This window comes from Acanthisitta chloris, unplaced genomic scaffold, assembly GCF_000695815.1.
Source record: "Acanthisitta chloris isolate BGI_N310 unplaced genomic scaffold, ASM69581v1 scaffold19664, whole genome shotgun sequence".
Lineage (NCBI taxonomy): Eukaryota > Metazoa > Chordata > Aves > Passeriformes > Acanthisittidae > Acanthisitta > Acanthisitta chloris.
Window position 1 is genome coordinate 24,378 of NW_008667931.1, and position 27,810 is coordinate 52,187.

Consider the following 27,810-nt stretch of genomic DNA (forward strand, 5'->3'; position numbering starts at 1 on the left):
CAGGAACTGGATCTCCCTATGAGCCTGCAGTTGGATTCCTTCTACAAAATCAAGTTTTATGGTTTTTGTGCCAGCTTTATTAAAGAAATCCAGCTTACTGCTCCTGAGTGACAGGCATGTGCAAAGATAGGATTGATGGAAGAAATGGATTAAAAATATTTTGCAGTTCAGAATCCTGTTCCTCACAGGATTGTGCAGGATTCTTACACACTCCATTTCTCTCCTGACTTATGAGCAAGACACAGAAGCTCCTACTTTCCAGCTAGCTCCACCTGTCAAAGGGTTGCTCATTGCTGCCAGAGGCAAGGCTAAGGCTTTGTACTCAAGATTAGTAAGGAAAGTTTTCCCCAGAAAAAGACACAACTGGGAAGTATTCAAAAGCTAAGCAGACCTTGTGAGGAACAGGAAAGGGGAGAAGGGGCCATGATGCTTCCACCCAGAAACTCCCGTTTCGCTGCTACACTCGCTGAAAAACCCAACATTTCAAGGGAGTTTGCACAAAACAAACAAAAAAACATTTAGACAGAGACACAGTTCATGCTGAATCAAAGGCAATGATCACAAAGACTCATTCTACCTTAAAATGCCTCTATGAATGTATGTTTCTAATGTAACCATTTTAAAGAGAAAAATACCCCAAACCCAGTCCATCCTTTGGCTTTACCTTATTCTAATTTCCAAACTATACTGGAACCAGAATCAACCCAGGAGATGAGACAGCTGGGAGATGAGGCATCACTGAATGTTGCTAGTTTTTCAGATATGGTGAATACTAATAACATTCTTTCCCTCTCTTGTTTACCTGTTTAGAAGGTCAAAGAACCTAGAAAGCAATGCATTATTATTGTGACATCCCGAGAAAAAGGCAAAATCAGCAACAGGCAACGTTCACTCTAGAGTAGTTGTAGGAATCAGGGATCCATCCAATGCCTGTGGTTCAGCTAGTGCTCTCATTCCCAGGTACAGCATTGGATTAATTCTTCAGTCCTTTGTCAGCCCAGGGATCTTCTCACCAGTGGGATTTATTTTGCTTGGAAGAAGGGGTCCTGACACTTGATAGCCCTGACTGCTTCCAGCCGGAGCCAAAGACAGACATCGGCTGGGCCCAAGCCCTGCTAGAGGAAAAGCCAGCTTGTGTAGTAAGGTGGGGAAAGGAGGAGACAGGTTTCAAGGCAGGGCCCATTGATACCATTTCTTGTGCTTTCTGTTTCAGCTGCCATCCTTGCCAACCTGATGCAAAACTGAGGCAGAAGGACATAATGCCCAAGTCCATGAAATGTGATATCAGAAAATCTTCCTCTCTCCCTGCCTGAAAGGGGGAAGGTTTGAACAGGAGCTGGACAACACAAACGCTTTCCTGATCTTCCACCTAGCCAAGGCTCAGTGCCAAGTACAACCCATTCAATTGTGGTGGGGGCGATTACTCCACACCATTTATCCTACTACCATGCATCTCACCTCTCATGAGTGTCTGACTATGTCCAGCCTAGTGCTTTCAGCCAGTCTGGTGGCCATTCTTCTTTAAAGACTATGCTGTGAACTGTGGTAATTAAGCACTGCTCAGTAAACAGTTTAGGTATCCATGAGGCAGGGGTAAGGAGGAAAGCTGGGTGCCTCCCCCAGGGCTAAGCCCCCACCAGTCCCAGCCAGACCTACTTCCCAAAGGGCAGCATGGCCCAGGGCCCAACTTGCTGACTTTCTCCTACAGAGAGAGATATTGTCCTGGTATCACTGTAGCACAAGGATGTTGCTTTTTGGTCTGTATTCAGCATGCCAGGGGAGCTTAGTAAGAAGGCAAAAATTTGCTGTTCTAAGTCATTTTCCCCTTTGTTTCAAAAAGCCCAGTCACTAAAATTGGTAACTAAGAGTATGCAATGGCAACTGCCCCAGGAGACTTCACAAAAAAAACCCAACCCATTGTGTTGTTTTTTGTAGTATCTGCTAAAGACCTAAAGAGCCAGCAGTTTGCACACTGGAAGGAGGGACTTGGCTTTAGAGTAGAAATAACAAATCTCACTGACCCCATTTCTGCATTGAGGTTGTAAAATCATCAGGCAAGAAGAGACAGAATCACAGCTGTTGGTAAGAGGAAACACTTTTTTTTCCTTAGGCTTAACATTCTGAAGCTTCTAAATAAATGCAGCATCATCAGCCCTCCGACTTTTATCAAGAGCTTAATGAGATTTAGGACTGTCATTAGCACCTTCAGTCCTGAAGTCCCGCAAATGTAAAACCTGAAGCCTTTTTTTTCCTACCTGCTCATGTATGTGAAGGCAAGCTGGAGAACACAAGCTAATCTTCTTTATTGAGGTGGGGGGTTTTTTGTTAGTTTCCAAGCAAAATAAAAATTAAAGAAAAAAAAAACAAAGAAAAAAATCCCAAATACTTGCACAAGTAGAAACAAAAAATTAAAGTAGGCAACAGTATTACTCAGTTCAGGAATGAAAAGAAAAAAACTTAATGAAGGACTTAAAATCTGAAAATATCTAGGGTGACTGAAAATATTAATGCCATATATTAGGAGATTAACACCCCCACAACACAGTGGGTGGAAAGACTACATAGCCTCTTGCACATGCTTTAGGTCAAAGTCACTCAGTACAGAGAAACTATCGAGTGACTCTCAGTAGCCTAAGATCCGAGGGCAATGAATGAGGGGAGACTTGTAGGTACTGCTTCTCTGGGCAATCTGTGGGTGGTGGTATTACTCCCAGTCACCCCAGCCAGTCTGAGAAGAGGAAAAATGCCAAAGAACAGATTGATTTATTATATGTTTATTTGTGGCTTGAGAAACTTCTCATACCTGCTTTTTAGTCCTCTTTAGAAACACCACCAGTCAAACAGACCAGTTAAGAACCACAACTGTGCAGATTGTTCCCAGCTGGGCCAGCAGGGATCCCCTAGGAAAAGCCCCCGGCAGCCTGCCATGTGTCCTCCCTTCAATCAAGAATGAACATATATTTCCTCCATTTGCTCTGCATTTTAAGCAGGGCTCCTGACAGCTGTTCTTTCCCCAGGCTTCACTGATGTGGCAGTCTAGTCTTTTCCCTGATCTGCAGTCATAAACTGACTGAAAAATCCAGGTGTTTCATAAGGTGAAAGCAATTTAGTGTTTCTAAACTGCAATTCATTCACTGACCAGGAATGTGAAGATGGAGGAGCATTTGAATGTGAACAGATGAGCTCACCAGGAATTTGTGAGCAGGTACCTGGCGCTCTCCCATCCTGGGTAATGATTTATTATCCCTTGATCATCCAAAACATTTTCTTCTCACTCTCTTCTGTCAACTCCCTCTTACCCCTGAAGGGGTTTCAAGGGAAACACAGAGGAAGATTTCATCAAGAATTCACACTTCTCCTATGCAAGTAGGATTGAATTTTTTATTCTCTGCAGTTCCTCTGAGCTGCTCTCACGTCTCTCAAGATTCTATAACCTAAGTTCTGCCAGATGACACAACCATAACCTCAACTGGAACTGTTCAAATATATCACACAGGGTGCAAATACCCTGGTCGGGGGCCAGCTCTGCTCCTACACAGATTGAAAATATGTGTATCTGGAAATGGCTCTCTTAGACCATGAGCCAGGACAGTGCCCATTTGAGAGACTTGGACTATACTGCAGGAGAATATTGCAACCTAACTCAGCAGCCAAAGAAATTGCAAGGTTATATTTTTTTTCTGGCTTTACGCAGTAACAGGAATACATAAGCTAATTTTTCAGTGTTTCCTCCTTTTCCTTTTTTTTTTTTTTTGAAACAGCATCAATAAAAATTGACTGCTTCTCTTAGGAGGAAAAAAGAAAGCAATAATTGGAAGAACTGCACTATATCACCCTCTGTCTCAGCATTATTCCATAGCCTTTCTTCATCCACATTTCATTTTAGGGGGGCAAAACAGTAGTCCAGTATTAACACACCTGACTAGAAATGAATCAGGCAGGCACAGATTCATTCACTGGTCAGCAACTTCCACATGTCCACTGCAGCTCAGGAGTATCAAGGACACACTTCACAGTGAGGACTAGAGTGAACGTTGCCTAGAGATTACTTGCATGGCACAATCTAGAGCCCAAAATAGCGCATGCAGGGTTAGAGCCAGGTAGATCAGCAGTCACCTGATTTCGGAGCAGATTAGTTTGCGCAACGAGGTGAGCTTGTAGCTTCCCTTGACACCACTGAGGAGCGGCTTTCTCAAGCAGCGAAACAGGCTGGGGGGAGGGAGCATGTTTGAGTGAAAAGAGAAAAAAAATAAACAGAGAACAAGAGAGACACAAACATATATCTTTTAGGATAAAAAAATTAAAATCACAACACAGACTGTATTTAGAGGCTGGGCCAAACCAGCATCACCAAGGCGAGAGAAATAAACAAACATCCTGGAACTGATCAGTTACGAATCCTTTGAAGCATGCCAAGTTTAGCAGTAATTAATGCTCCAGTGTGGGCTGGATACTGCAGACCAGCCAGGCAGCTGGAAGAGCAACACACAGTTGTTAGTGACCTAGCACACAGACAACACTACTCCAAGGCATGGCTGTGAAGTGGGAGCTCCTTAAAGAGAGGTCAGGATTAATTAACCACCATAATTATTTGCATGCAATAGCTGAAAGTTCACAGTGCTTTATTTTAATGGCAAAACTGTAAGTTTAGCAATAAGTGGCAGTGGCCTGGGTGGAAAAAGAACATCCATACATTAGAGAAGAAAAAAAAGAGACCATATAGCACTAAAAGTATTCACTTAGCTGTTTCTGTTACTATACAATGAAACCTCAATAAAGTCAGTTTCCACTTGTATGCTGTGTCAGAACGATGATTTCTCTTTCCTAGGGCCTGACATCATATTCCAAAGTAACTTACACTGGAACAACCCTATTTAAGAGCTCACACGAGCAAAACTGCAGTCACAGGAACAGAGAGGTGAACTTCCTACATCAGCCGAGTGCAAGCTGTCCTACACCAGCTGAGGACTGCTGCCCGCAGTCCTGCAGAGCTGTGATTGCAAATTTCAAATCACAGGCTGGGCTGTGAAAACTGCCCACTTGGGAAGACCATACACACATAACTTTCTGAGACTTACTGCTCCTTCCTTTGCAGAATCAGGAGAGTGCAATGTGTCACATATTGTCCCATGCATGAGCTTAAGGCCTGAAGCAGAGGGGGGGGAAAGATCTGATCCAGTGCATGTTTTGGCTAACAAAAAGAATCTGATGAAGGACTGAAAGACTCTTGCACAGGCTGAATAAGGAACAGATCACCAACTTCTAAAACTCAACATTTCACTCTTGAAACTGCACTTCTTTTTCAAACTTGTTATATCATCTTAGGTGAGCATTGGGGCAACAGCAAATGCAGCAATGACAAAGGTGGCCAGCCTATGGCACAGAACACGAGGTACCAACCTGAGCAGATCAGTTCCTACAAAAGCCATTTCCACTGCAGCAGAGATCCCACAGGCATGCACCAATAAAAACACCACGCCCCAGGGAAATTCTGCTCTTACTCACAAACACAATGAATTACAGCTTTGAACTGAAGGCACAACCAGCTGGGCCTCATGCCTTGCATACAGAGCTAAGATTTCCTTTGCCACACAAATGATGCAATGACACTTGGGCTGTCAATCTCTCTCCCCTTTTGTCTGTCAAGGTTAACCACAGTGCACTCACTGAGTGAGTAGATGACTGATGACTTGTAGCTTAACAATAAAAGTACTGTGTGCATTAAATGCACATCTTTCCCTCAGGAGAGATGCATCTTAATTTCTTCCATGCAGGAGAAACACCAATGTCTGTCATATAGCTCTCATTTCCCCCTACCAGAAATAATTCTAAGCAAAGAACAATAACTCTTGTCAGTCTGGTTAGAAGATACAGATCCAGGCTCTTTCTTTCCTGCACTGCTTCTACCCTGAAGAGTCTCAGTGTGCCACAGTCCACACTGAAGAGAATTAAAGATGTCTCCCCAGCTCTGGACTATTCTGTTGTATCAAAAACTGTCCTGTGCAGTGAAGCACATGGGTTCAAATACACTTAAGGTACAGGAGTAATCCACAGCTCATTTTCTGGGCAGGTATTCAAACTATGTGGCTACTCTAGAACAAAGTTAGCACTATGATCTTTCTTCAGCCACATTAAAAAAATACGTAAATTTTATTTTAAATTAAAATAAATTTCATAAAAAATAAAATCCTTCACTTGAGTGTCAGGCAGTAAAGCCTGGATCAAGCTATTCACAGGCATGAAAGAAACCTGACAAGAGAAAACTCTTGGTTTTCTGCATTCAGCCATGTTTATTATCCAGTAATTTTGACCAATAAACAACAGAACATATCAAGTGTGCATAGAGCTCATTTCCATTGAAGAACTTGTAACTCACACTCCTATGGGTCTCTGTCCTCATATATCAGAGGCCTTCACAAACACAACCAATCTCAAGCAACACTCAAACACTTACTCCTGCCACTGCTCTAAGATGGGGAAACAAAGCAGCAGACAAACTAGAAATTTTTTCTGGGGCATTGCAAGCTTTTGCTTCCCCAAGAGGCACACAGGCTTTTCTACCAGAGGTTACTGGTCCTACGGCATGTGAGTAAACCCATGCCTAAGCATTTGGCCACCAAGAGATGCAGATTGACGATCAGGAGTCGGAACCAACCCAACAAAGGCCATTCTGCCTTCTAAAAGCACTAAACAAATGAGAAGGAAAATACCTAGGCAAAACCTCACCAGCTCACAACACCTCAATGATCTTAAAGGTCCTTTCCAGCAATAACTGATTCTTTGAAAACATAGTGAAGAGGTACAGGTGCAATTAAAAGCTGCTCAGTAGACAAATGCAGGTGTCTCAAAGTGCAAAGATGGCTGCATATCCTCCTGTTTGCTTTACCTTTGCGATTTTGGTTTCATCCTTCTTCTTTGCAGTTTGCAGGGCTTCAAAGTGGTGTCTGGCACTGTCATAATCCACAAGCTTCCTTCCTCGCTTCGCTATACGAGACTAAGAAAGATGAAAAAAAGAGTCATACCAATCGTCCCAGCAGGCAAAACTGCAAAACATCTCAGGAAAAACACCCTCCCCTCTTCACCCAACTTCCAGAGCACCCCATGCTTGGCCCACACAAAGACACCCACTGGATCCTCCACACAGGCTGGCCGGAGAGGTGGCCCTGGGAGCCACCTGTGACAACCACCATCCTAGAGGGATCTCCTCCGGAGGAGAATAGACCCAAATAGGGAAGGCAAAGACATCCAACCAACAACAGGCCCTACTTCTGGGTGATATTAATGTTTTCAGAACTGTAGCTCCACTGCTTCCTGAGCCTCCCCATGTTCCTGCATCCTCCAGGCATTGCTTTGTCATTTTCAAGGCTTCCTGAGGGCTGCAGCCAGTCTCTGACTAACCGGCTCACAACCCTAATTTGTGTGGAAGTTTGAAAGATTAAGTTCAACAAAAGAAGGCATTTCTGTTGCCAGCACAGCAAAAGCACTTGTCCAAATGTTCAGGATATGCCTACGACAGCATTTTAGACCCCTAGACAAGAGCTGCAGACAGAAGTGACCACAGCCACAGCTATTAAACAAGAGAATTACAAGGGAAAACCTGTAGCACTGCGTCACCAATCGCCAAGACACACCAAAGCTGTAACAAACACAAGGAGGGAGTCAACCGTGTACCAGACTCCCATTCAGGAATGGAGTCTCGACAAATCCATGGTTTCATCCATCCTGATTTTCATCCATCCTGACAAATCCAGGATAGACAGGCCTGTAGCCTGACCCTTCATTGCCTTTCAACATCTGAGGTGCCTCAGGCTCTCTCCTACAGCAGAGTTGCACCTTGTTGAGACTCTGGTCCACATGGCTGCCCTGTTTCAGGAACTATCCATTCTCTCAGACCCTTGCTTCCCAGTGTCTGCAAACACCCCAGGCTATCTGAGTTGGAGCACAGGTCTTTCCTCAGGCTTCCCAGCCTGACCCTAGCACATCCCACTCAACTCAGAGAGCCTGGACCAGCATCAGTGACCAGCAGTCCAGAAACAGGCTGAAGAACTGCAGTGAAAAGGCATGGCAAGGAGCCAGGAGAGTTTCCAATTAACCACAGCACCCAGGGACATAGAAAGTGCAGAATGAGTTATCAGCATTGGGATTTACTTGCAAAAGCAAAATCCCTCCCTCTACTGCGCTTGGCAGGGAGATGCACTTTCCTCTCCCCAGACTCCTGCAGATAAGCTGCAAAACCGCACTCAGGGCTGATCTCTCTGCCAGACCAGCTGGGACCAGTTCGCACTCCCACACATGCTCCTCTGCACTTTCAGCAAATGTTGGTGCAGTTCTGTGTGAGTCACAGCAGATCTGCAGGATTTCAGCCACACGCACACACAAACTGATTTCTAAACGCTCAGTTCACTCCAAGAGAGGAATCACGAAGAAGCTGAGCCACCCCACAGTCGAGGTCACTAGAAAACACCTCCCAGGCATCACGTTGCCAGTCAGGCACAGATACAGGGTATTGGAGGGGTTTTCCAGCAGCATGACAATCTCTGAGATGCTAGCTAATGCATCTTAAACACACACCAGATAAAACACATAGCCCGATACCGGACTTAAAGAGATACAATTTTTCCCCCAGGGCAGGCTGGTAGATATAGCTGGAGTTTTCCCACTTCCAAAATTTCCTGCTACCTCACCAGGGAGTTTGAATGAATGTCACCCATCTCTCAAACAAGGTCACTCCTGGTTTTCACAGCTCCCGACCTTCTAACCCCCACCCTCATGTTTCTACTGGAGTACATAGAAATGCTGCAAGGTATGGACACACAACGTGTGAGTACTCCTGGAGTCACAACTAATCACACCATTGCCTGGGATGGCAGTAATGGTATTTAGCTCAGACCTGGAAGGCTGCAGGGCTTCCTTGCATGACTCTAGGATAGCTGCAGCTACCCACCACTGTCTGAAGGTAATAGCTGAACTCCAATAGAGTTTACTACTTTGCAACAAATCCATCTTAATTTGAGCCTCCCTTAAAAAAAAAAAGAAAACCTAAACCATCACAAAACACCTGGCCACCACATGCTCTTGTACTAATATTTGATTTCAAACCTAGTAGGGCACCAGGTTCAGTGCAGGACAGAAAATCGATGCTTCTACAGCTATTCAAAATTTGGTTTATAATTTATCTTCTCTAGGCTCACTGCAGAGACCTGGACTCTTATTATATACTCTGCAAAATTGATCAAAAACTCACTCAGAAATAAAGATTATGCAAGAGTCCTACTCCAAAAAGTACAGACACAAATAGCCAACTCCTGTGAAATATATCTGTATTTTATTGTATAAACCAAGAGAAAGCCAAATCTTCACTCGTTTTAGGAAGGGAAGCAGAGGTGAGTAGTGCTCTCTTTAAAATATCACTTGAATTATAAATAAAATTGCTTTTATGCAATAATATAAAATTCCCCTTTTCTAGAGCATCGTCTGAAAACTAAGAAAGAAGCATTAGTAACAAACACTTTAGTGGCCGATTTGGAAGTCAGAAAGTATCCATGGGAACTCAGTATCTAACACCTTGAGTTTTGGTGGAATTTGGGTGGTCCCAGTCCTGCACTTCTTTTAAAATCCCACTGTAAAACCTCAGCAGGACCCCGGCAGAAGTAAAAAATCTTGAAGACTTGGAAAAAAGCGACATTCTGAGGTGGCCCAGTGCACAGCCAACGAGGCTGGTAAAATGTGATTTGGACCAAAGCAGTGCCAAAGTCTGAGTCTACAGCAAGCCCAAAATAAATCCTTCTGCTTAGGAAGCAGTGCACGAGGCTCTCCACTGCTACCTGAGGCACATGGCATCACACTACGCAGAGTGATCAGCTCTACAGCCTTGAGCAGGTGGAAAGCAACACCCTTCCCCACTTCAAACTTCCAGGGGCAGAAGAGTCTGGAAAAATGAAGCAAAAACAAGGACTACCAGGAGACAAGGACACTGCTGTTCAGGGCTCATTTTCCAAGCATGTAACCTGCCACCCTTTGATACAGCACAATCCTCCTGAAGCAACAAATACTGACAAACGTTTCAGGAGACATGTGGTGGGGAAAAGGTTGTTTCCACTGGAAAGTAGCCAAGCTGATACTTCCCATATGGTGATATCATTACTAGTGCTTCCATATGGTGAAGACATTTCCTGCATAACCTCAAAACAAATGGAGAGGAGATAATTGTGGGGGAAGGGAAGGTCACAGGACATCATTCAAACTCAGGTCCTTGGATATGATCTCTCCCCAAAAGACACCTATTCAGCATTCCCCCTTCCCTGAAAAAAAATTGGTTATACCCACAGCAGGAGTTCAAGGCACTCACAGAAATCTGTCTCCACATCAGCCTCTACTTGTAAAGCATGTTTGCCACTAACTGCTTCCTCAACGTTTTGTTCTTACAAGGAAGTTAAAAGCCAAAAGGACCAAAAAGAGAGACTGAGAGCTTCTGAGTTATTGCTGACACTGCCCACCTGTACTCTGATGCAATAGGGAATTTTATGGATCCTCCTGTTCAACACTTACGTTTTCTCTTTAGCATCTTTCCACTCTCATTTTAAGCCCAAAAGTAGAACAAAACATTTTTGCATGACCCAGAGCTGCAAAGACCTTGGCTGCTCTCAAAGAAGACCTTGCAGCAGCACAGCACACACATTCTCCTAAAGATGATGGGAAGCAAGAAATTGATCTTATGAGGTTTTATCTGATGTGACTATCTAGATCAAAAGCTTTAAAGAGAATCTTACTTTTATATCCGGAAATTGGCCAAGGTACGTATCCATGGTCAGAAGTGCTTGATCCACCAGCTTCTGATGGAAATCCGTCCACAGGAGATCATTGTTCTGAAAAGCAAAAGTAATGAGCTCTGTGTTCTTAATAGTTAAGAACACAGAGATCCACATTTCTATTTTTCTCCATGAGTGCTATAGTCAACAATCTCAGTCCCCCAGAGCTCTGACGAAATAGTAATTTCTTTGGAAAACCAAGGAGCAGAGAAGTTAGTCAAAAACAGAGATCTTGTCAGAAATGTAGAAATCCTAATGCTGCTAATTCAGGTGACTTCTCCAAGGACAAAGTGCCTTTGAAGGCCTGTCTTTCTCCCTGCAGTGCCAGCTGAAGTCCATGCAGTGGAAGGGAAAATGAATGTCAGGCTGGCTAAAGTCACAAAAATGGGACACCTGACATGATGAGACACCATTTTCTGCTTTTCACAACAACACAGCTTTCTGGAGGCTCATGAATAATAGCAGTAAGCTACTTCAGCAGCCCTGCCACGACCTGCATCCACAGTCCGATGGAGGTCACAGCCCAGGCTTCCACCCTCAGCTGTGCACACTTTACCCTGACCTTATCTCAGGCACAGTAATTTCCTATCAACACCTTGGATTAGGTGAAAATTGCCCGTTTCTCCTGTTTTTACACTTGAACAAAGAGTCTTGGCTAAAACATTCAAGTAAAAATCCCACTTTTTTGTTTGGCAGGAATAACACTTCTATCTCACCTGTCTTTTTGCATGAGAAATATAAACAATGCTTTAAAGGGAAGGTGGAGGGCTGGAAATATTCCTACAGATCCAAAGAGCAGCTATAGTTAGTTGTCAGGACTCATGCTCCCTTTGACCTCTCTGGCTCAAATTCTCCGAAGGGTCGATTCCCCAGGAAGCACAGCAGTGGCTCAGGAAGAAACAAAACCCACAGAGAACATGAAGCCAAACCAGCTGAAATTTATTTCAGCTCCATTATTTACTGCAACAGCTCTTTCTAATACAAAGTTTCCATGTCAATGCAAGAATTGACCTGGAAATGTTCAGGTTTCATTTGATTCATCTGCTTTGAAGTCATTATTTCCTAGGCAAGATGCAGATGTTATTTCAGGTGAGATTTTCTGCAGGGGAAAGAAGGGGAAGGAAAGAATCCTTCTCCTGCTTTCCTGTCTATTCCTTCACCACTGCTTCAGTGCCATAGACAGTTGCAGATAAGCCCAGTGCTGCAGTCTCATGGCAAATGGATCCACAGAGCCAAACTGCCACAGCTGCTGCTCAGCAGAACAGCTGAGCAAGAGGGCAGAGGATGCCTGCCTCCAGCTGGACCCACCACACATACCAAGGGGCATCCAAGCTGTCAAATGACAGGCTGCTTCCTAAGCTCCACAGCAAACACCTGGGCAAATCGGACAGGCATCTCCTCACCAAGGGATGAGAAGACAAGCAGGTTAGGGTGACACATGGCTCAACCAAACAAGAAAGCACCTAACATAAGGCAGCTGATGGTACTGCCGTGAGTATGGGGTTGTTGCAGCTACACAATGGCTGCTTTGACCATGCTTTAGCCACAACTTTATCTTCCCCTTTCTCTTACACAGAATATAAGCAGTACATCCAGTTTACCCTACTGAGTCTCTTTTGCCATCCTCTGTCCCCCTTTAGCCACTTTGGGGGGAACAAATTGCTTGTGGGCATAAGTATATGGCTCGGTGGAGCATTTAAGCACCTGGGGACAGTGTCCTACACAGACAAACACATAGGCCACATCATTTCAGCTTTCCCTTCTTCCCAATGCTGAATTTGTCTCCAATTCTTCTGCAAAGTCATATGCCTGAAGAAATGTGGTGCACAGACACAACTACTAAACCCCATCGCTGCTGACAGATCAAGTCTGTACATCCCCACATCCTGCACAAAGTCTTACCTCTGCTATTTTATTTGTGTCATCTCTCCCAGGCCAATCTGGCTCATAAACTTCCTGCAAACACTCTGTCAGCTTCTTGGAGGCCTCATGCATAGCTACGAAAGAAATGGGAACTGCTTCAGAAAACAGAAGGAAATAATGTGTTCCTCATAGTTTAACCTTCATCCCAAGAAATGGAGACACAGGAGGGTTATAACAGATGCTAAGCTCTTCCTTACTAATGTCTGACCCTTGATTAACAGAGAGATGGAAAGTAACCAGAAGGAGAAAAGAACCAAGGATGAAGTTGCATCCAACCCTTTGTGTTCATCTTCCCATAGCAGAACATATAAAGGTCTATCTGCTATGACAGAACCAATTGTTTGGCATCAAAGGACAACCCCACTTCATCCCAGCTGGTCCTGAAAGATTCTGAAAGATACCCACCCCAGACAAGGCTGACCTTTCCTACAGCTCACACCTGAGGAAACACCAGGAAGGGGATGGCTGCAGAAATGTGACTGTGTAGGTAAGCCCTAGAGGAGAAACAATCCTCTGCTTACGCAGACCTTACCTTTTACAGAAGCCAAGTAGGTTCGGAGGTCCTTCTGCAGCCTCGTGCCTTCGGTCTGTGAACATAAAGAGAAGATCATCAGTTATTCTGTCACATAAAGTGAGTGTAAGAAGTCGTCAAGCATTTCTAATCAAATAAAATTGGTCTTGCAGATGGGCTACACACAAGTCCTATGATCATATGAAACACAGATGTTAACAGGGATTCCACACAGCCCTCTGACTTGGTAAGCCCACAGCCAGTGACCTGCAGGCATGTTTAGCCGACAATACCACCAAGGTACTGAGTAACTTGATGTGGGTAAAGCTGTGATTTACTCTTCCCAGCAGAGCCAGTTTTAGCGTTTCATACAGACAACTAGAGAGGGTCCTAAGGGCAACAGTTAGTTTATACGATAAGGGCTAGTGGGTCGTCCACTAGCTATGCAACAAATGGAACTGAAGGGAACCTATGGGAATACTGAAGATAAATGCAAGTCATTTTTTTTATTGATTTTTTGAGCAGTTTATCTGCCACACTGAACAGCAAACCCTGTGTAACATGGGTACAAGGGACATCTAATCTGCCCAGACATTGTGGCTAAATTGTTCTGTGCAGCAAGGCTTGCAAATACAGAGTTAATCATCTTTAGTTGTACTGTGGAGGTGGCCTGCCAGCAGCAGATCTCACTCACTAGGAAACAAAAGATCACAACAGAAGCTGGGCTGAGTTTTGCCAGTTTGAGCCTTCAGATGTCACAACTGAGTGAACTCAGATTAGAAAGAGTCACAGATATTTTTACAGCAAGTTGTTTCAGACATGCACACATACGTGCACTCCTCATTTGACTGTTCTCCTGCACTAGGATAAGCATAGTCAGGCTCACCTTCCCTCTACCTTGCCGTGTCATTGACAGTGGTGCAAAGCAGACAGGGAAATACTCCCAAGCACAGACAGTGACATTATACAAACAGAAATGAAGATAAAAGCAAGGCTTGAGACATGACTAACACCACCACAGAGCATGTCAGCAAGGGCAGGAGCAAACATTGAGGACACCTGTGCAAGCAACCTCTGGACTATGCAAGAAATACAGAAAAGAGTTTGAGAGACAATGATCTTTGTTATAAAAAGATTTCTCTTACCCTGTGGGATCTCACTGGATCCTCACTATCCCCCAAATTAGCTGTAAAAAACAAGAATGCAGAAAAGACCACCACACCTCATAGCCCAATGTCATTCCTCCTCTTTCCCAATTTGTGTCCCATTGGGGGGGCTCCCAGCATAATGAATTTTGACAGCTGAAGATGACTCCAGAGACAAGGAGATTGCAGGACATCTCCAACAGCTGCCTCATTGCTACTGGCTTCAAAAGCAGATGTTTCCCATCAGCCCTCCCCATCACTCAGGCACCTCTTGCCTCAACTGAGCTCATGCTGTGATCCTTTGTCCTCTCAGTACAGCTGTGCTCTCTAAGCAGAGGCTAAATCTGTCCAGCTGTTGAAGTGGCAGTGACAGCATAGCTTTGTGGAGAAATCCATCTGCTTCCAACAGCATGGCCCAATTTCTTTTCCATGCCTCGAAAGTTCTGGATGAGTTCACATTTCTTCTTTTCCTACTGCCATCAACAAAGGAAACGAAGGATGGGAAATGGCTGGTCAGTTTTACAAAAGAAAGTCTCCTAAGTCAGGAAAAAGATTGGGAACTGACCCAGAGAGAGTACAAGAGGAAAGGAATGATGACCACATCTGCTGCAAAAGTCCTAGGAGTTCTTAAAACACAGAGCAAACAAATGTAGAGCTGCTTGCTGACTGAAGGTGAACATGGAAACATGGGCAGATGAGACTTTCCTAATAATGCAATCAGAAACCACCAAGGAAGAGGTGCCAGAGTAACCAAAGAGCACACACATGGAGGGCCATCAGGGAGGCTGAGCTGACCATTAGCAATTTAATCAAGCTGCAATGTGTGTTTGCTTGTTCCCAATGCAGGAAGCAAGAAAGTCTTCGAGGAGAGCAGTGTTGTCTGCTCCATGCTAGAAATCACAAACTGGAACCAGCAAGATGAGATATCAGAACACAAGAGGAAATGGTACTGAAGAAAATATTATGCAAAATCCCTCTGATGGATACATTATCATCCTGCAGCTCTATCATGTTTAAGAATGACTAAATTCAAACACACATCTTGGAGGTTATCAGAAATTAATTGGCAGAACTTGCCCGCTACACACTTGGGCACTGCAATGTCTAGAGCTGCAACATTTAAAATTACAGCATCTAAAATCAGAAGCCATCTCTAAAATTGAGTCCATACCTGCCCAAGTCCTGCCACAGCACCAAATCACATAAGCCAAAGTCAGAACTCAAGTCGCGATACTCAGTCCCAAAGCCATGGAGACCAAAGTTTCCTCTGAGCAGTAAACTGGCATCACAAATAAATGTCAAATCAAGAATTTTAGACAGATCAGCTGAAAAACCCACGGCACCTGAAAACTGCTGCATGCAATTGCAACAATGCACAACCAGCCTTCTGTGTCCTCCAGGCATCCTCAACACCATTTGTTTTGCCGCAATGTGACGTCAGCCAATATGTGGTGCTGCATCCTGCAGCTGGAATGGTCTTTCTCAGTCACCTCTTGCTGATGTTTAAGTCAGAGTTGGAGCTGATCCCTGTGACTGTGGATTACCTAAGTTTCTTAAAGTATTCAGCCTGCCAGGGAGAGTGTATAGACTTTACAGCCTGTAAGATCTGCAAAGCAGAAAGATTTCCAAAGAGAGACCCATGTTCAGAGTTTTGCCCTGAATAGTTTCCTCAGCTGCCCTGGGCACCTGTGGTTCCTGTCCACTTCCCTCTTTGGCATTTCCACTGATTTATTTCTTGCCCACCAGTAAAGCAGCTCCCTCTCTACAAAGGCTTCTTTTTATTATATTAAGCATGAATACTTTCCCACAAAACCTTGGGGAAATGTTAAGACAACTGCTTTCCATGCATGCAGCACCTGCTTTCTTCAAGCAGGCTATAGTGAGCTGTCAAGTACTGCCACTATTCTGCAGGAATCATAGAATCATTAAGGCTGGAAAAGACCTCCAAGATCATCAAGCCCAAATTTTGGCCAAATACCACCATGGCCGCTAAACCAGTACCAAAACCAGGACAGCCTGTTTTCTGAACACCTCCAGAGATGACTTCTCTGGGAAGCCTGGTATAACACAACCAGACAGAATATGACGCACAGTAGGTACAGAAAGATGGATATTTAATAGAAGTGCTATAACAAGGAGGCTAGAAAGCTCTCACTCTCCAAAGACCTAATGAGCCACCTATTACTTACAGACCCATGAAAGAAAAACACAAGAGTGTTTGGTGTCTTTTTGTGCTTTCTTGTTTTGTTAGGAGATTGTTATTTACAATACCTCTCATCAAGCTAAGTATGTGATTTTCCATAGATCTGTTTCTTAGTAGTAGACAGGTTTCCTAAAATCCTTTTCCCCCAATCTTCAAAAGAAATTGTTTCATCCTAATATTAGACCGCAACCCCTTTACACAACCTCTCTGGTTTTGCAGTTCCAGTGGGAAGGATTACTATGATCAGGAGGGATGTTTGACACCTGAGAGGTGCAGGAGGTAGTGTCCTGTTCCAGATTAGATTAATGCAGGGCTGGAAGAGCAGACTGTGTAATTATAGGGAGGGGGGTGAGGGGAAGCATTGAAACAACAGCTCCAGATAAGCCCACACTCAGTAAAACTTTTGAGCTGTTAAGACACAAAGCATGAACAACTGGTGAGAAGCTCCTTCCCAGAGTACCAGGCAGGCTCCTAATCTTGTTTTGCCACATAGGGCTGAAATGGAAACTTCTGGGCATGAAGGGTTCTTGTCTGGAAACAAAACCTGTCTCTGAGCTACTGAGTGTAATGGGAACCTATGCTGCAAGAATGAAAGCTAAAGTCCACGCTGCCTGCCCTGCAGACTGAGGCTGTGCTGAACATAGCATGGTACAGGCAGAGATGGACACAGCCCAAGTCAGCAGCAGCTTGGCTCTCATGCATTTGGTGTAAAACACTGGAAACCAACCCAGAATTTCCACACAAGTGACATCACATGAAGGGTATCAAAACCCAGCTGCTCCACCAGGCAGAAACACACCACAGTGTCAGGTGTAAGGGCTGTCACCAGCCTCACACTGTCTCTCCACTGAGTTTAGTGAGATTTTGCCTGGCATGCCTCAGGCAGGGGCTGTGCTGCACCTTTGCAAGCAGCCTCTGGCTCCCATGTCTGCAAGGACAGTATCCAGGATAGATCCTTGTGCTGGTGCCTGAACACAAGTGACACTTGGAAAGGGAAGGAGGGGAATCATTCAGATAGGCTTACTGGGGAGGTTAATTGTCAAAGATAATCTACCTTGAGAGAGTAACAAGACATGCAGTTCTGCTGCTTGTCAAACCTTCAAGAGACACAGGCAAACCCTACAGCTGCATGGTTATGTCCAGCTCATTTGTCACAAAGCAAATCCATCTGTCTGACCCAAAGAGATCCTACCATTCAGAGATCTCAAACTGGTGCTCTTATATGAACCTGATGGACACAGAGCTGGGAAGAGCAATGCTCTTCTTTATGTCCACTCAAGCACTATTTGAGAGAACCAGAAGATGCCTTGGTTGAAAATGAGTAAGTAATTTTTAGACCTGCTCTCCATTCATCAACAGCCCACACATGGGAACGTGTGTCAAAGTGGCCCAACAGGGCCATTAGAGTCAGAGGAGCCCCTAATCAAGCAGTGAACAAGGCCACTGCCTGATTACACCCCAGCCAGTTCCACAGGGGAGCAGAGCTGTTGTGTTACCAGCCTGAAGCAAAAAATCAGCTTCCCTTCAGACTAAATATTTCCCACTGGAGCAGACTTTGTAATGAAAGGTCATAGAAATCTAACAGACAACTATACTACACACACATCTCATACATATAGAAAACAAAAACAAGTGGGCATATATGCACACATAGCTGAAATTTTATTCCCTAGTCTGCTTGGCATGGTAACTCCTCAGCCCTGGATATCCTAACAATCCAGCTAACTCACATTTATAGTTTACCCTGTAAAACAGGCATTGTTTGTATTTCTTTTAGTAATAGGGAAACTGAGGGCCAAAGCAAAACCAACAGACCCTAAGCAGCAATGCAGAGCAGCCTCCAGCTTCTTTGATAAATTATTTGGGGAATTTAGCTCATGGTCTGTCATAAGGGGTACAAAGGCAGTGCTTCTTTAACATGCTTCTCAGTGCACTACTGGAACTCACGGCTTTGGAAATTGAAAAGCCATCCCAGACAGTCACAACTAGTAGTTTGGATTAAAAGCTTTTGGCATTTCTCCTTTAAGAAGGTTATTTCCTAACTGCCAATACTCAAAAATTATACAAAAGAAGTCACACCTGGTAATGTCATGTTGTCAGAATGAAGCCAAAATGTATTCATTCCGCTGTGTACAAGACAATAGCATTGCTGGACATGCTTACAGACATGTTGCATGAACTTCTGGAACAACAGCTACTATCGCTGCCAAGAGAATGAGCATTAGTCTCCAGGAATCTGCAGTCAGCTCTGGTTAAACATAAGTCAAAGTCAGACTGAAGGATTTTCATTATATTCAGCTGTGGCAAATCCCTTCTCAGCTCATTTTGCAACACACAACCACATCTGCTGAGTCTGAACAGACACGATGAAGCTGCTGCTAGCAGCTCCAGAAAAAGGTCCTAAATGTGTCAGGGCACAAAGAGGGTAAAAGATTTCTTCAGCACCACCTGAGCTATAGTGTGGCACACATTTCATGCCATAAAACAAACAATGCTTCCCCTAACAGCAAGCACCAGGGTGCAGACCCTCAGGGTAACCGATGTTTTCCCCTCCTCTGTATGGCGGAAGGCTCTAGATTTAAAAAAATAAATAAATAAAAACCAAACCAAAACACACCCAGTTCAAGAGAGAAACCTACTGCTGTTGTAGGAGGGTGGGGGAAAATTGCCACATTGTTCAAGTATTTCTATGCACTAAAATATAGGGATGAGGCAGACATGCAAAAGAACAATGACTCAGGCCTGACACAGTGATTGTGCAAGTATGGGGAGGAAGCCAGGGTTAGCTCCTAGCCATGGAAGGATGTTCACTTTTCACCATTTGCTTTCTTTGTCTCTTCTGCCCGTCACTGTGTTTGGAAACTGAAACTGCCTTGTTCCATTTTATTTTTTATTTCTAATCTGTTTCCCATTCTATCCATCTTCAGAGACACGATGTTGCTCTTATCTCTGCTTCCAGCTGAGTAGGAAAAATTACATTTCAGAATTGTGAACTGAAGAAAGTGTTCTGGTCGAACTATTTCTTTTTCTAAACTTGAGTCTAAAAGAAGTATTATTTTTCAGCTTACACTCTCATTGACTGATAGGACACTAGAAGTCACAGTGCAATTTCTCATAAGTGAACAGCTACAAGTTTTGGATCACATTGGGCCTATGTCACCATTTAATTTAATGGGCTTTAACTGCATATTTCAGCAGTTGACTGAAAGGCAATACTGAAACCTAGGGTACAATTACATATCAATTATCTTACCAGCTGTTTGTTGAAGTTCTGCACACACTGTTCAAACTGTTCATCTTTAGTTTCATCTGCTTTACCAAGCTTCTGAAGGACCTGCAGAAAAACAGAAGAATGGAGACTTCAAACACAGATACAGCAAAGCAGAGAAAAGAAACAATTGCAGGTTTTTGCTCACGAGGCTGAAAGAATAAAAGCTAAAAGTTCCCATTACTCTTGCACTCAGAATTTCTGGAATATTTTTCCACATAGTCCAAGTTTGAAAAAGGACTTAGGGATGAGTCAGGAAGAACTCGGACCTCTTATACTCACTCCACTGTACTGAAAAGCATAACTGAGGCTTGTCCTTCACTGGTCTAATGCTTTTTGCAGACAAGGCAATAGCAATCCTGTTGTTTATCTCCTGAACCAGCAAGAAACAAACCACATTCCTAATATGCCTTGTGTTGTGTGGTTACATTTATCCCAATTTAGCACTAGTTTCTGATCCACACAGGGTGCAGTTCCGCTCTCAGAATAGTTGGACTGTCCTCAAACACAAAGCTGCGCAGATATCTCCTTAGAGAGAAAAGGTGGCTAGAGCAGTGGAATCCCTACCTTTTTTCCACCTTTTCTCACTATGCACATGCTTGGCAAGAGCTGGCTGCTGAGAGCAACTGGAGACCTTACACCATGAATCTATGTGACACTCAGTCAAAGTGTCATATCTGACAGTGTCAGCAGCCAGTCCCTTTCCTTTCACCACCTCCCTGCACAGCACAGCTCCTCCCCAGCCTGTGAAAAATCCTTATCAGACTACTTCTCTTATCACCCTTCTCTCCTAATCCACTCTCCATGCAGTTAAGTGAATCATTCCCAGGCTTTGAACAAAAAAGCATTTCATGTTCAGGGCAAGAAAATAGGTCCATCACAAGAAACGATGGCAAACTGCATCTGTGGAGGAGGGTGGCAGCTATTTGTCATGCCCCAAGCAACTCCACCTGCAGGGAGACTGGGGTGTAAACTGTAACTGGTTAAGGTCGATTACATCATCTTTGTTAATCAAAAATAAAACCTGATCATGAAAAAAAAAAAAAGTGCCTTGTCTCACAGGGCCAGTAAAACCAGAGAAAAGCCCACCCACTCCTCAGTCACAGGATGTTTTGGGGAGGCAGAGATGAACTAGAAAGGATGCTGAGGGAGCACCTGAAAAAGCAAGGTAGCCCTGGCTGGAAAGGGCATGACTGCGCAAGAGGAGAAAACCTAGAAAGCTGGAGCATGTCTTGCTCTGCTGAGCACACCAGTAGCAGTCCTTTAACCACACATCCCAGCCATCATATGTTCAGTCTCTTTTGAGAAAGGGATTAAGATGGAAGAAGCAGGGTCCTGTTACTGACATCAGGTCTACAGGTAGGCCACTAGTAATTCTCCCCACACCAGCCACTCTCAGGGTCTGTCAGGTAGCTGTGAAAGCCACCCAAAACAGCTTCCTCAAGCTGCCTTTCCTACCTGTGGATTTTCTCACAGAACATAAAGAGAATTTTTCCCCTGCAGAGTAAGGATCAGACGTTCATGACTAGTCCCCAGAATGGCATTGAAAAGGACCATGCAACAGAATGTAGGTTAGAGTACTTTTAGTTTGAAGGGACCTACAACAATTATCTAGTCCAACTGCCAATGCATCTACTGGCCCACTCTCTTCTTTTTATACTGTTGAGGTGGAAGTCACTTGTTATGTCTATTTAGCTAATCTCTATTCCACTCTCCCCATATAAGCACAGATACTCCCATCTCACCCTTGACAACAATAACTGACTGTAGTGCTAGACATGATAAATCAGTCAGCACTCAGCTCCAAAGTCCCCTTTTTTTAGGCTGGGATTAAATGTCTCTGAGAGAATCACTGGGTTTTTTTCATTCTCCCTCTGTTCAACAGCTTCTATTCACCTCCACAAATTGCTGAGGTATTCCAATGTCAGCAAAAGGAGGGGAAAGGACACAGATGAAGACTGCCCTCTTTGTGACCAAAAACTGAATCAAAAATCTCCGGAATTATAAGCACAACTTTCTACAGCTCAAGTGACAGCAACAAAGACTGCAGCTACAAGTGCCTAATGTGCTTGGTAAACCTGTCTACACCACAGGACATAGACACTACGGAAATTCCCTTCTTCCTCTCCAACCCTTGGCACATAAGAGCTTGTTGGTGAGAGAGGCAACAATACTGGTTGGACTGGCAGAGTCCTGTACACCAAACACCATGAAGGGGAGGACATCCCATTGTAACACTGCTGCTGAGGCTGTTCCTCTGCCATGCCAGCAGGACAGAAGGATTCAGTATGGCCTCATGTTTCTCAACAGGTGGTATGGGGAACCTCTTCCTTAAAAAATGCTGCTTAAAAGCCCTGTGTTCAGCTGTACTCCCCTAGGCTACCAGATGTATGAAGCAGGGATTTCCCACCTGCTGGGTGACCTTCTAGATGTCCAAAGAGCCAGCACACCAATAGCACCCATCAACAGTAAAGTATGCAAGCAGTAAATTCCAAGGCAGAATGATGTTCCCAATGTGCAGATCAATAGAATTACTGGGGATATAAAGGAGCTTTTTATGGGGTAATGCATCTGTCTGGCTAGTCAGGAGATGTGATGCTTTCAGGCCTGGAGGCGAGAGAAGGAGACCATTTAACTGGGAGGAATCTGGAGTATGTCACCAGGGTCAAAGGTTTATAACAGCCTCAGTGATTCCTGGTATGAAACACTGAGCAGCACTCGAAACCTATTCATTGCAGTAGCCACATGCCTGCTTCCTACATGTCCAGGGAGTTACATCTGCAGTTCCACTGCCCCTTGGGGGACATGCACACTGAGTCTGGGGTCATCTGACCCACTGGGAAGATCTTGTTCCACTGTGCTGAGGTGCTCTGCAAAATTCCTGCAAAACACTCAGCACTTGGAAAGGACTTTAATTCACAGCCTATCTCTAAGGAAAAAACTTCTGCTGCCAAAGTGATGCTCAGCTGATGAGCAGCTCTAAATTAGGAGGGAGGAAGCAAGAAGAAACTCTGCTTGATTCCACCGTAGTGACACAGGGCAGGTGAAACAGATGACTTGGGGGTGCCAGCAGAGAGACAAGGTAAGGAAAACAAAACTGGTTACAAGAGAGAGACTGTAAGACATGAATCCCTGGCTACATTAAAAAAAAAATGCTCTTGCTCCCTAGCTATGGTAGATGAAAGCTTGTGTCCCACAGCAGCTGGCCCTATAGGCAAGTCCCAGCCATACAGCCCACTAATCCCTTTTTTCACCTGCTATGACACACTGGAGAGACAACAGCCCTGGGCTGCAGCAGGGCAGGAGTTATCTTCTCATAATGTTCTCCCTCAAAACTAGATCTGCTCCAGACAAACAGCCCAGAAGTCAAACCCTCAGTCATCTGAGCTGCACAAAATGAAGGCACCACAATACTGGCCCTCAAGCCTTATCCCAGCTCTCCCATCAAAGAGCTGTCCTGGCAAGTTGTACTAACAAATCCCCCCTGGACTCCCTGAACCAGCTAGGGATGGAGCAGATGGCTCTGGGTGTGCTGCTGACTGCAGACATGTCTGTGCTCACTGGTAATAAGCTGTGAGCTCACAGGACAACTCCCCTCCCCAGGCTGGTGCGTGCCGTCATAGGTCAGGCTATTCCGGGTGAGCCACGGCTGCTCCCTCCCTTCCCCTGCGACTGCTTTAATCCTCCAGCTCACTGCAAAGCCAGATAAAGTTCGGATGGAAACTTCAGGCTCTTTGATAGCTATTAATGGAGCAGATTTACCAGGATAGGAGACAGGAGTCTGCCACAGTTCCCAAATCTCAGGGCGGATCAGAGATGGTGTGATCTGTCAGCTGCTGTCTGGAGGCAAACCACACCAGGCAGTGGGCATGGATCTGGCATTTAAAAGACTTGAGCAGCAACCATGGCTAGGCTCCTTGGTCTGCCCTTGACCTGAAAAGTCCTGGTCCTGCATGAGGATAGAGACCATTTCAAGATGGTGCAAGCTAAGGTGAAGGAGGGAATACTTTGGATCAATCCCACAAAACACCTTGTGGGACATATTTCAGACAGGGCTCTAACACTCACTGCTGTGGGTTTCAGCCTTGGTTCGCTATGGATACGCTATGACAGGATGGGGCTGTCATCCCAGCCATCCTGAGGCATTTGGCCTCAGGAACCAGACACCATTTTTGGTGTTGCTCAGAAACCAGGTCTCTTCTGACAACTATAGCTAGACCTACAGGTGCTCTGCATTTCTTATAAACTATGACCAACACACACAGACCAGCTACTGTAGCATCTCCAAATATTGAGCTTCAGTTTTCCCTGCATTTGAATAAAAGCAACAAGGAGACACAGTTTGATGGAAGTTTTAAAAGCACTTTAAGATCCTAGAAGGCAGAGTGTTATTAACAGGAAAGTAAATTATCACATTCCTCTCACATCACTGAGGTCTTCGTAACCAGCTGTTGTGGACGAAAGTATTTGCAGTGAGGTTGGCAATGCTATATACTTTGAGATCAGGTAACACAGAAGAAATGAAAGGGAAATATGGAAATCCTCTATACCAGACACATGGCATTCTACTAGCAATGGTCAGAAGTAAAGGCATGAAATAGCCTTTAACAACAGCAGCTGTTCCCAGCAAAATGGAAAATTTGCTTTGGGATATCCAAGTTGTCAGTTTTCTACAAAGGTAAGACCATAAGATTCACAGAATGACTGAACATTACCTAAATACCACAGCTTTGTAGGACTCAAAAGGAAGCATCTTATCTGGCTGCAGTTTACCCTCTTTTTTTCCAGGTGTGTACAGGAGGAAACATTCCTGAAGGACAAACCCCCAGGCTGATTAGCATAGGGTCTCCAGTGCTATGCCTCAAGCACTGAGTATGAAGGGAATGGAGATCTGGAGATCAGCCCTGTGACCACCAAACCCTCTGATGTAGAACAGCAATCACCATTAAGGACAAACAGTTGCTGGCAGTGCAGCAGCAGTCAGCATCAAGAAGCAGTATCAAACCAACTAAAATGCAGTTCTGCTTTGCTCAAAAAAAGCAACTGTAACAGATTCACATTTATGCTTTCTAATAAAGAAGTATATGGCAGCTGCTTAATGCATCCACAGTTCTCAGTCAGCACTTTCCCTCACTCCCTTCTGAAATATCAATGCCAGAACACCACAAAAGCCCCGAAACCCCAAATATTCTTAACAAAGCCCATGTAGACTCATTATGCAAACCTAATAAAACTCCACTTTTCATGGCATATAGGTCACCCAGGCCAAAGACCAGTTTAGACAATGCAAGTGATGAGTAGGAAGGCAAAAAAATTAATGCATTTATTTTGTGGATCCCAAACAAAGCTAAATCTGCCTCTAAACCATCTGAATTTAGGGTGGTCCAGCCCTGATGAAGGAGGAATCTTAAGCCCACAGTCAGAGAACTGCAGGTCCACACCTTACTCCCCACTGTATCAGAGAGGGTCTGCAGCTACATCTTACTGATATGGGCCCAACGCCCATATGGGTCCTAAACACTCCATCTCCTGCCCTCTCCACCCCTCATCTATGATGCCCCTGACTTTTGCTTTATCTGCCAACTCCAGGGCACCATCTCCAAGTACCAACTGGGCACAGAGACCCATTATTCCACAGAAGACATTAGATTCAGAAGAGAAGAGTGTCCAAGTCAGATGGAAAGCACAAAGCCACGTAACTTAATAAGGTACAAACAAAGGAAGTTTCATGGGCTTTTTTAAGCCTGACTTCCTCTGTGCCCAGATGAAATGTGACTTGCTCAATGAAGCAGATTTGTGCTCATGGAATAATTTGGTTTTTGCATTTGGACTTGGGGAAAGAAAGCAAGACAGCATGGGAGTCTGCTCCCCCTCCGACCCTCCCCGGGAGCAGGGCATGTCCTCCTGCCCTCCACGCCTGACTCTAGGCTGGGTTTGGGGACGGCCTGGCTGTCCTCATGCAAGCCTGGCACAATTAAGTCTTTCTTTGAAACAACTGGACAAAAGAAGATGGGGGTGGAAAGGAAGTAACTCCAAACATATTAACACTTCATTTTAAATTGAGGAAGTTATTCCCATGACTGAGCAGTCAGCAAGACCCTCGGATCACTGGAAGACAGGAAAGGGCAATGTCACACTTGGCACAGACAGAGCAGTTCTTGTTTGCTTCTTACTTGCTAATAATGTTCAATAGATCCCACAAAGACTCTGTTACTGAACTAAGAGTTGGGAAATGAGTGTTAAATATGGCATTTTGTTAGAGAATTCCTGAATGACCTGGAAAAGCCATGTCCAGTGTCACATCCATCCAGCTGTAAAGGGGAGTGTTTGTTCAGCATGTCACAGAGTCATGAAATTTATCTCTGGCATCTCCAGCAGGCAAACATGAAGGAGAGGAACAGAGAGATGAAATGACCAGTTTTGAGTTTGATTTTCACAGGTGTACCTCTAATTAAAGTATGTGAAAGTTTGCATGTTTGGCCAGATTCTAAAACCCAACCTCACTAGTGGGAAAAAAACCCAAACAAATAACTAAGAATAAAATTTCTTGTTCACATCCTCCAAAAACATGCTAACAGTGAAGAATTTAAATCACTAGGATAGATTGCATGAAGATCCTTTGCTAACAAAAAGACTTTAAGACAAGCATCTCAATTGTAATTTAAGCCAGACTCCACATAGGGGACAGAACTTGTAAGGTCCTTCCAAAGCTATTCCTCACAAAACCCAAATATGACAGCTACAGAAGTCAATCACTTTGTCTCTGAACAAATATCCTCTGCAGAAAGGCCTCACTCCTTCCTCCACACCAGTCAGAAGTGTAACATTCATCCAAGTATGAGTAGATAATAATGGCATGTACAGCCTATCATCAAGAAATATACATCACCATCACCTTCCCTAAATGGTACAATTTCTGTAGGAGCCAGAATCATGCAGCATTGCCTTGGAGGCTCAACTCAAATACCTGCTTCTGTCAGCTTCTAAATAGCAGCCTCACCATGACTTGCACCTTCAGGACACACCTCTCGAGTATAATATGTGGTCATATTGAGTTGCCTTTCAAGGTTCACCCTTCTCTCTCACTCTATAGTCAATAGAGAAAAAAAACCAGAAGCTCCACTTTCATCATTCTGAATTATTTCCTGGAAAACCTGCTTCCCCATAATGGGCTTAGAGGCAGTTAATGGTAACAAGTTTCACCAGGCTGAAGTCAGTATCTTAAGAATATACCCCTGTTTCTGATCATGCCAGGCACAAGACAAGATGTAGAAATAAACACAGCAGGTGCAGGACTTCTTCTTTGGAAGTGTGGCAGCTTGGAACAATGGTCAGCTGATCCTTAAGGACTAGTCATAACTAATGAGTAATATCACCAAAGAGAGGGGACACAAAGGCCCTGTCCCACTTTTGAAGCTGCATGTTGTACTATGTCCATCACAAAATGCCTGCTTTATTTCAGCATTTTCTTTTGAATACACTGCTGAAGACTCTCTTTTACTATGAAGGATGAAAAGGAGATTGTTCAGCTGCTGAAGGTTTTTCTATAGCAGTTACTATCCTTGTTCCAAACTCAGAGGCTTTTCTTGAAGTATCTACAGGGTACAAACCTGTGGCAATGGCCCTGTGAGGACAAGCTAACCTAACTCCACCATGAGCATCACCCAAAGCCTCAAGCAAATCAAAGTTACTGTGCTCAGTGTCTCCCCATGAGGTGAGGCAGCTAGCAGCCACCATAAATGGATGCAAAGACTCAGCTTGTTGCTGCACTGAGACATCTCAAATACAAAAATGCGTAGAAATATGTCAACCAGTATTACACCAGGGATATCATCACTTTCATATTTTCATTCTCTGTTCTGTAAAGGTACTTGCATTACTTCATGGTATTCACTATGAACACTAATTGGAGAAAGCTTGTGAAATATTTCACTATTCAGATTCTTCCTCCC

General features: G+C 44.3%; 1 protein-coding gene across 1 annotated transcript in view; it reads right to left on the reverse strand.

The window, feature by feature from the left end:
- Nucleotides 1-20,455, reverse strand: part of BIN1 (bridging integrator 1) — a gene marked incomplete at its 3' end in the record, with an annotated part of 41,748 nt that extends 21,293 nt beyond the window's left edge. The window contains exons 1-7 of the mRNA XM_009072717.1: nucleotides 20,426-20,455; nucleotides 19,844-19,924; nucleotides 13,264-13,318; nucleotides 12,711-12,805; nucleotides 10,770-10,865; nucleotides 6,887-6,994; nucleotides 4,117-4,209 (exon numbers count right to left, since the gene is read on the reverse strand). Coding sequence (XP_009070965.1) covers nucleotides 4,117-4,209; nucleotides 6,887-6,994; nucleotides 10,770-10,865; nucleotides 12,711-12,805; nucleotides 13,264-13,318; nucleotides 19,844-19,924; nucleotides 20,426-20,455 — 558 coding nt within the window. The remainder of the gene's footprint in view (nucleotides 1-4,116; nucleotides 4,210-6,886; nucleotides 6,995-10,769; nucleotides 10,866-12,710; nucleotides 12,806-13,263; nucleotides 13,319-19,843; nucleotides 19,925-20,425) is intronic.
- Between the last annotated feature and the right edge of the window lie 7,355 nt (nucleotides 20,456-27,810).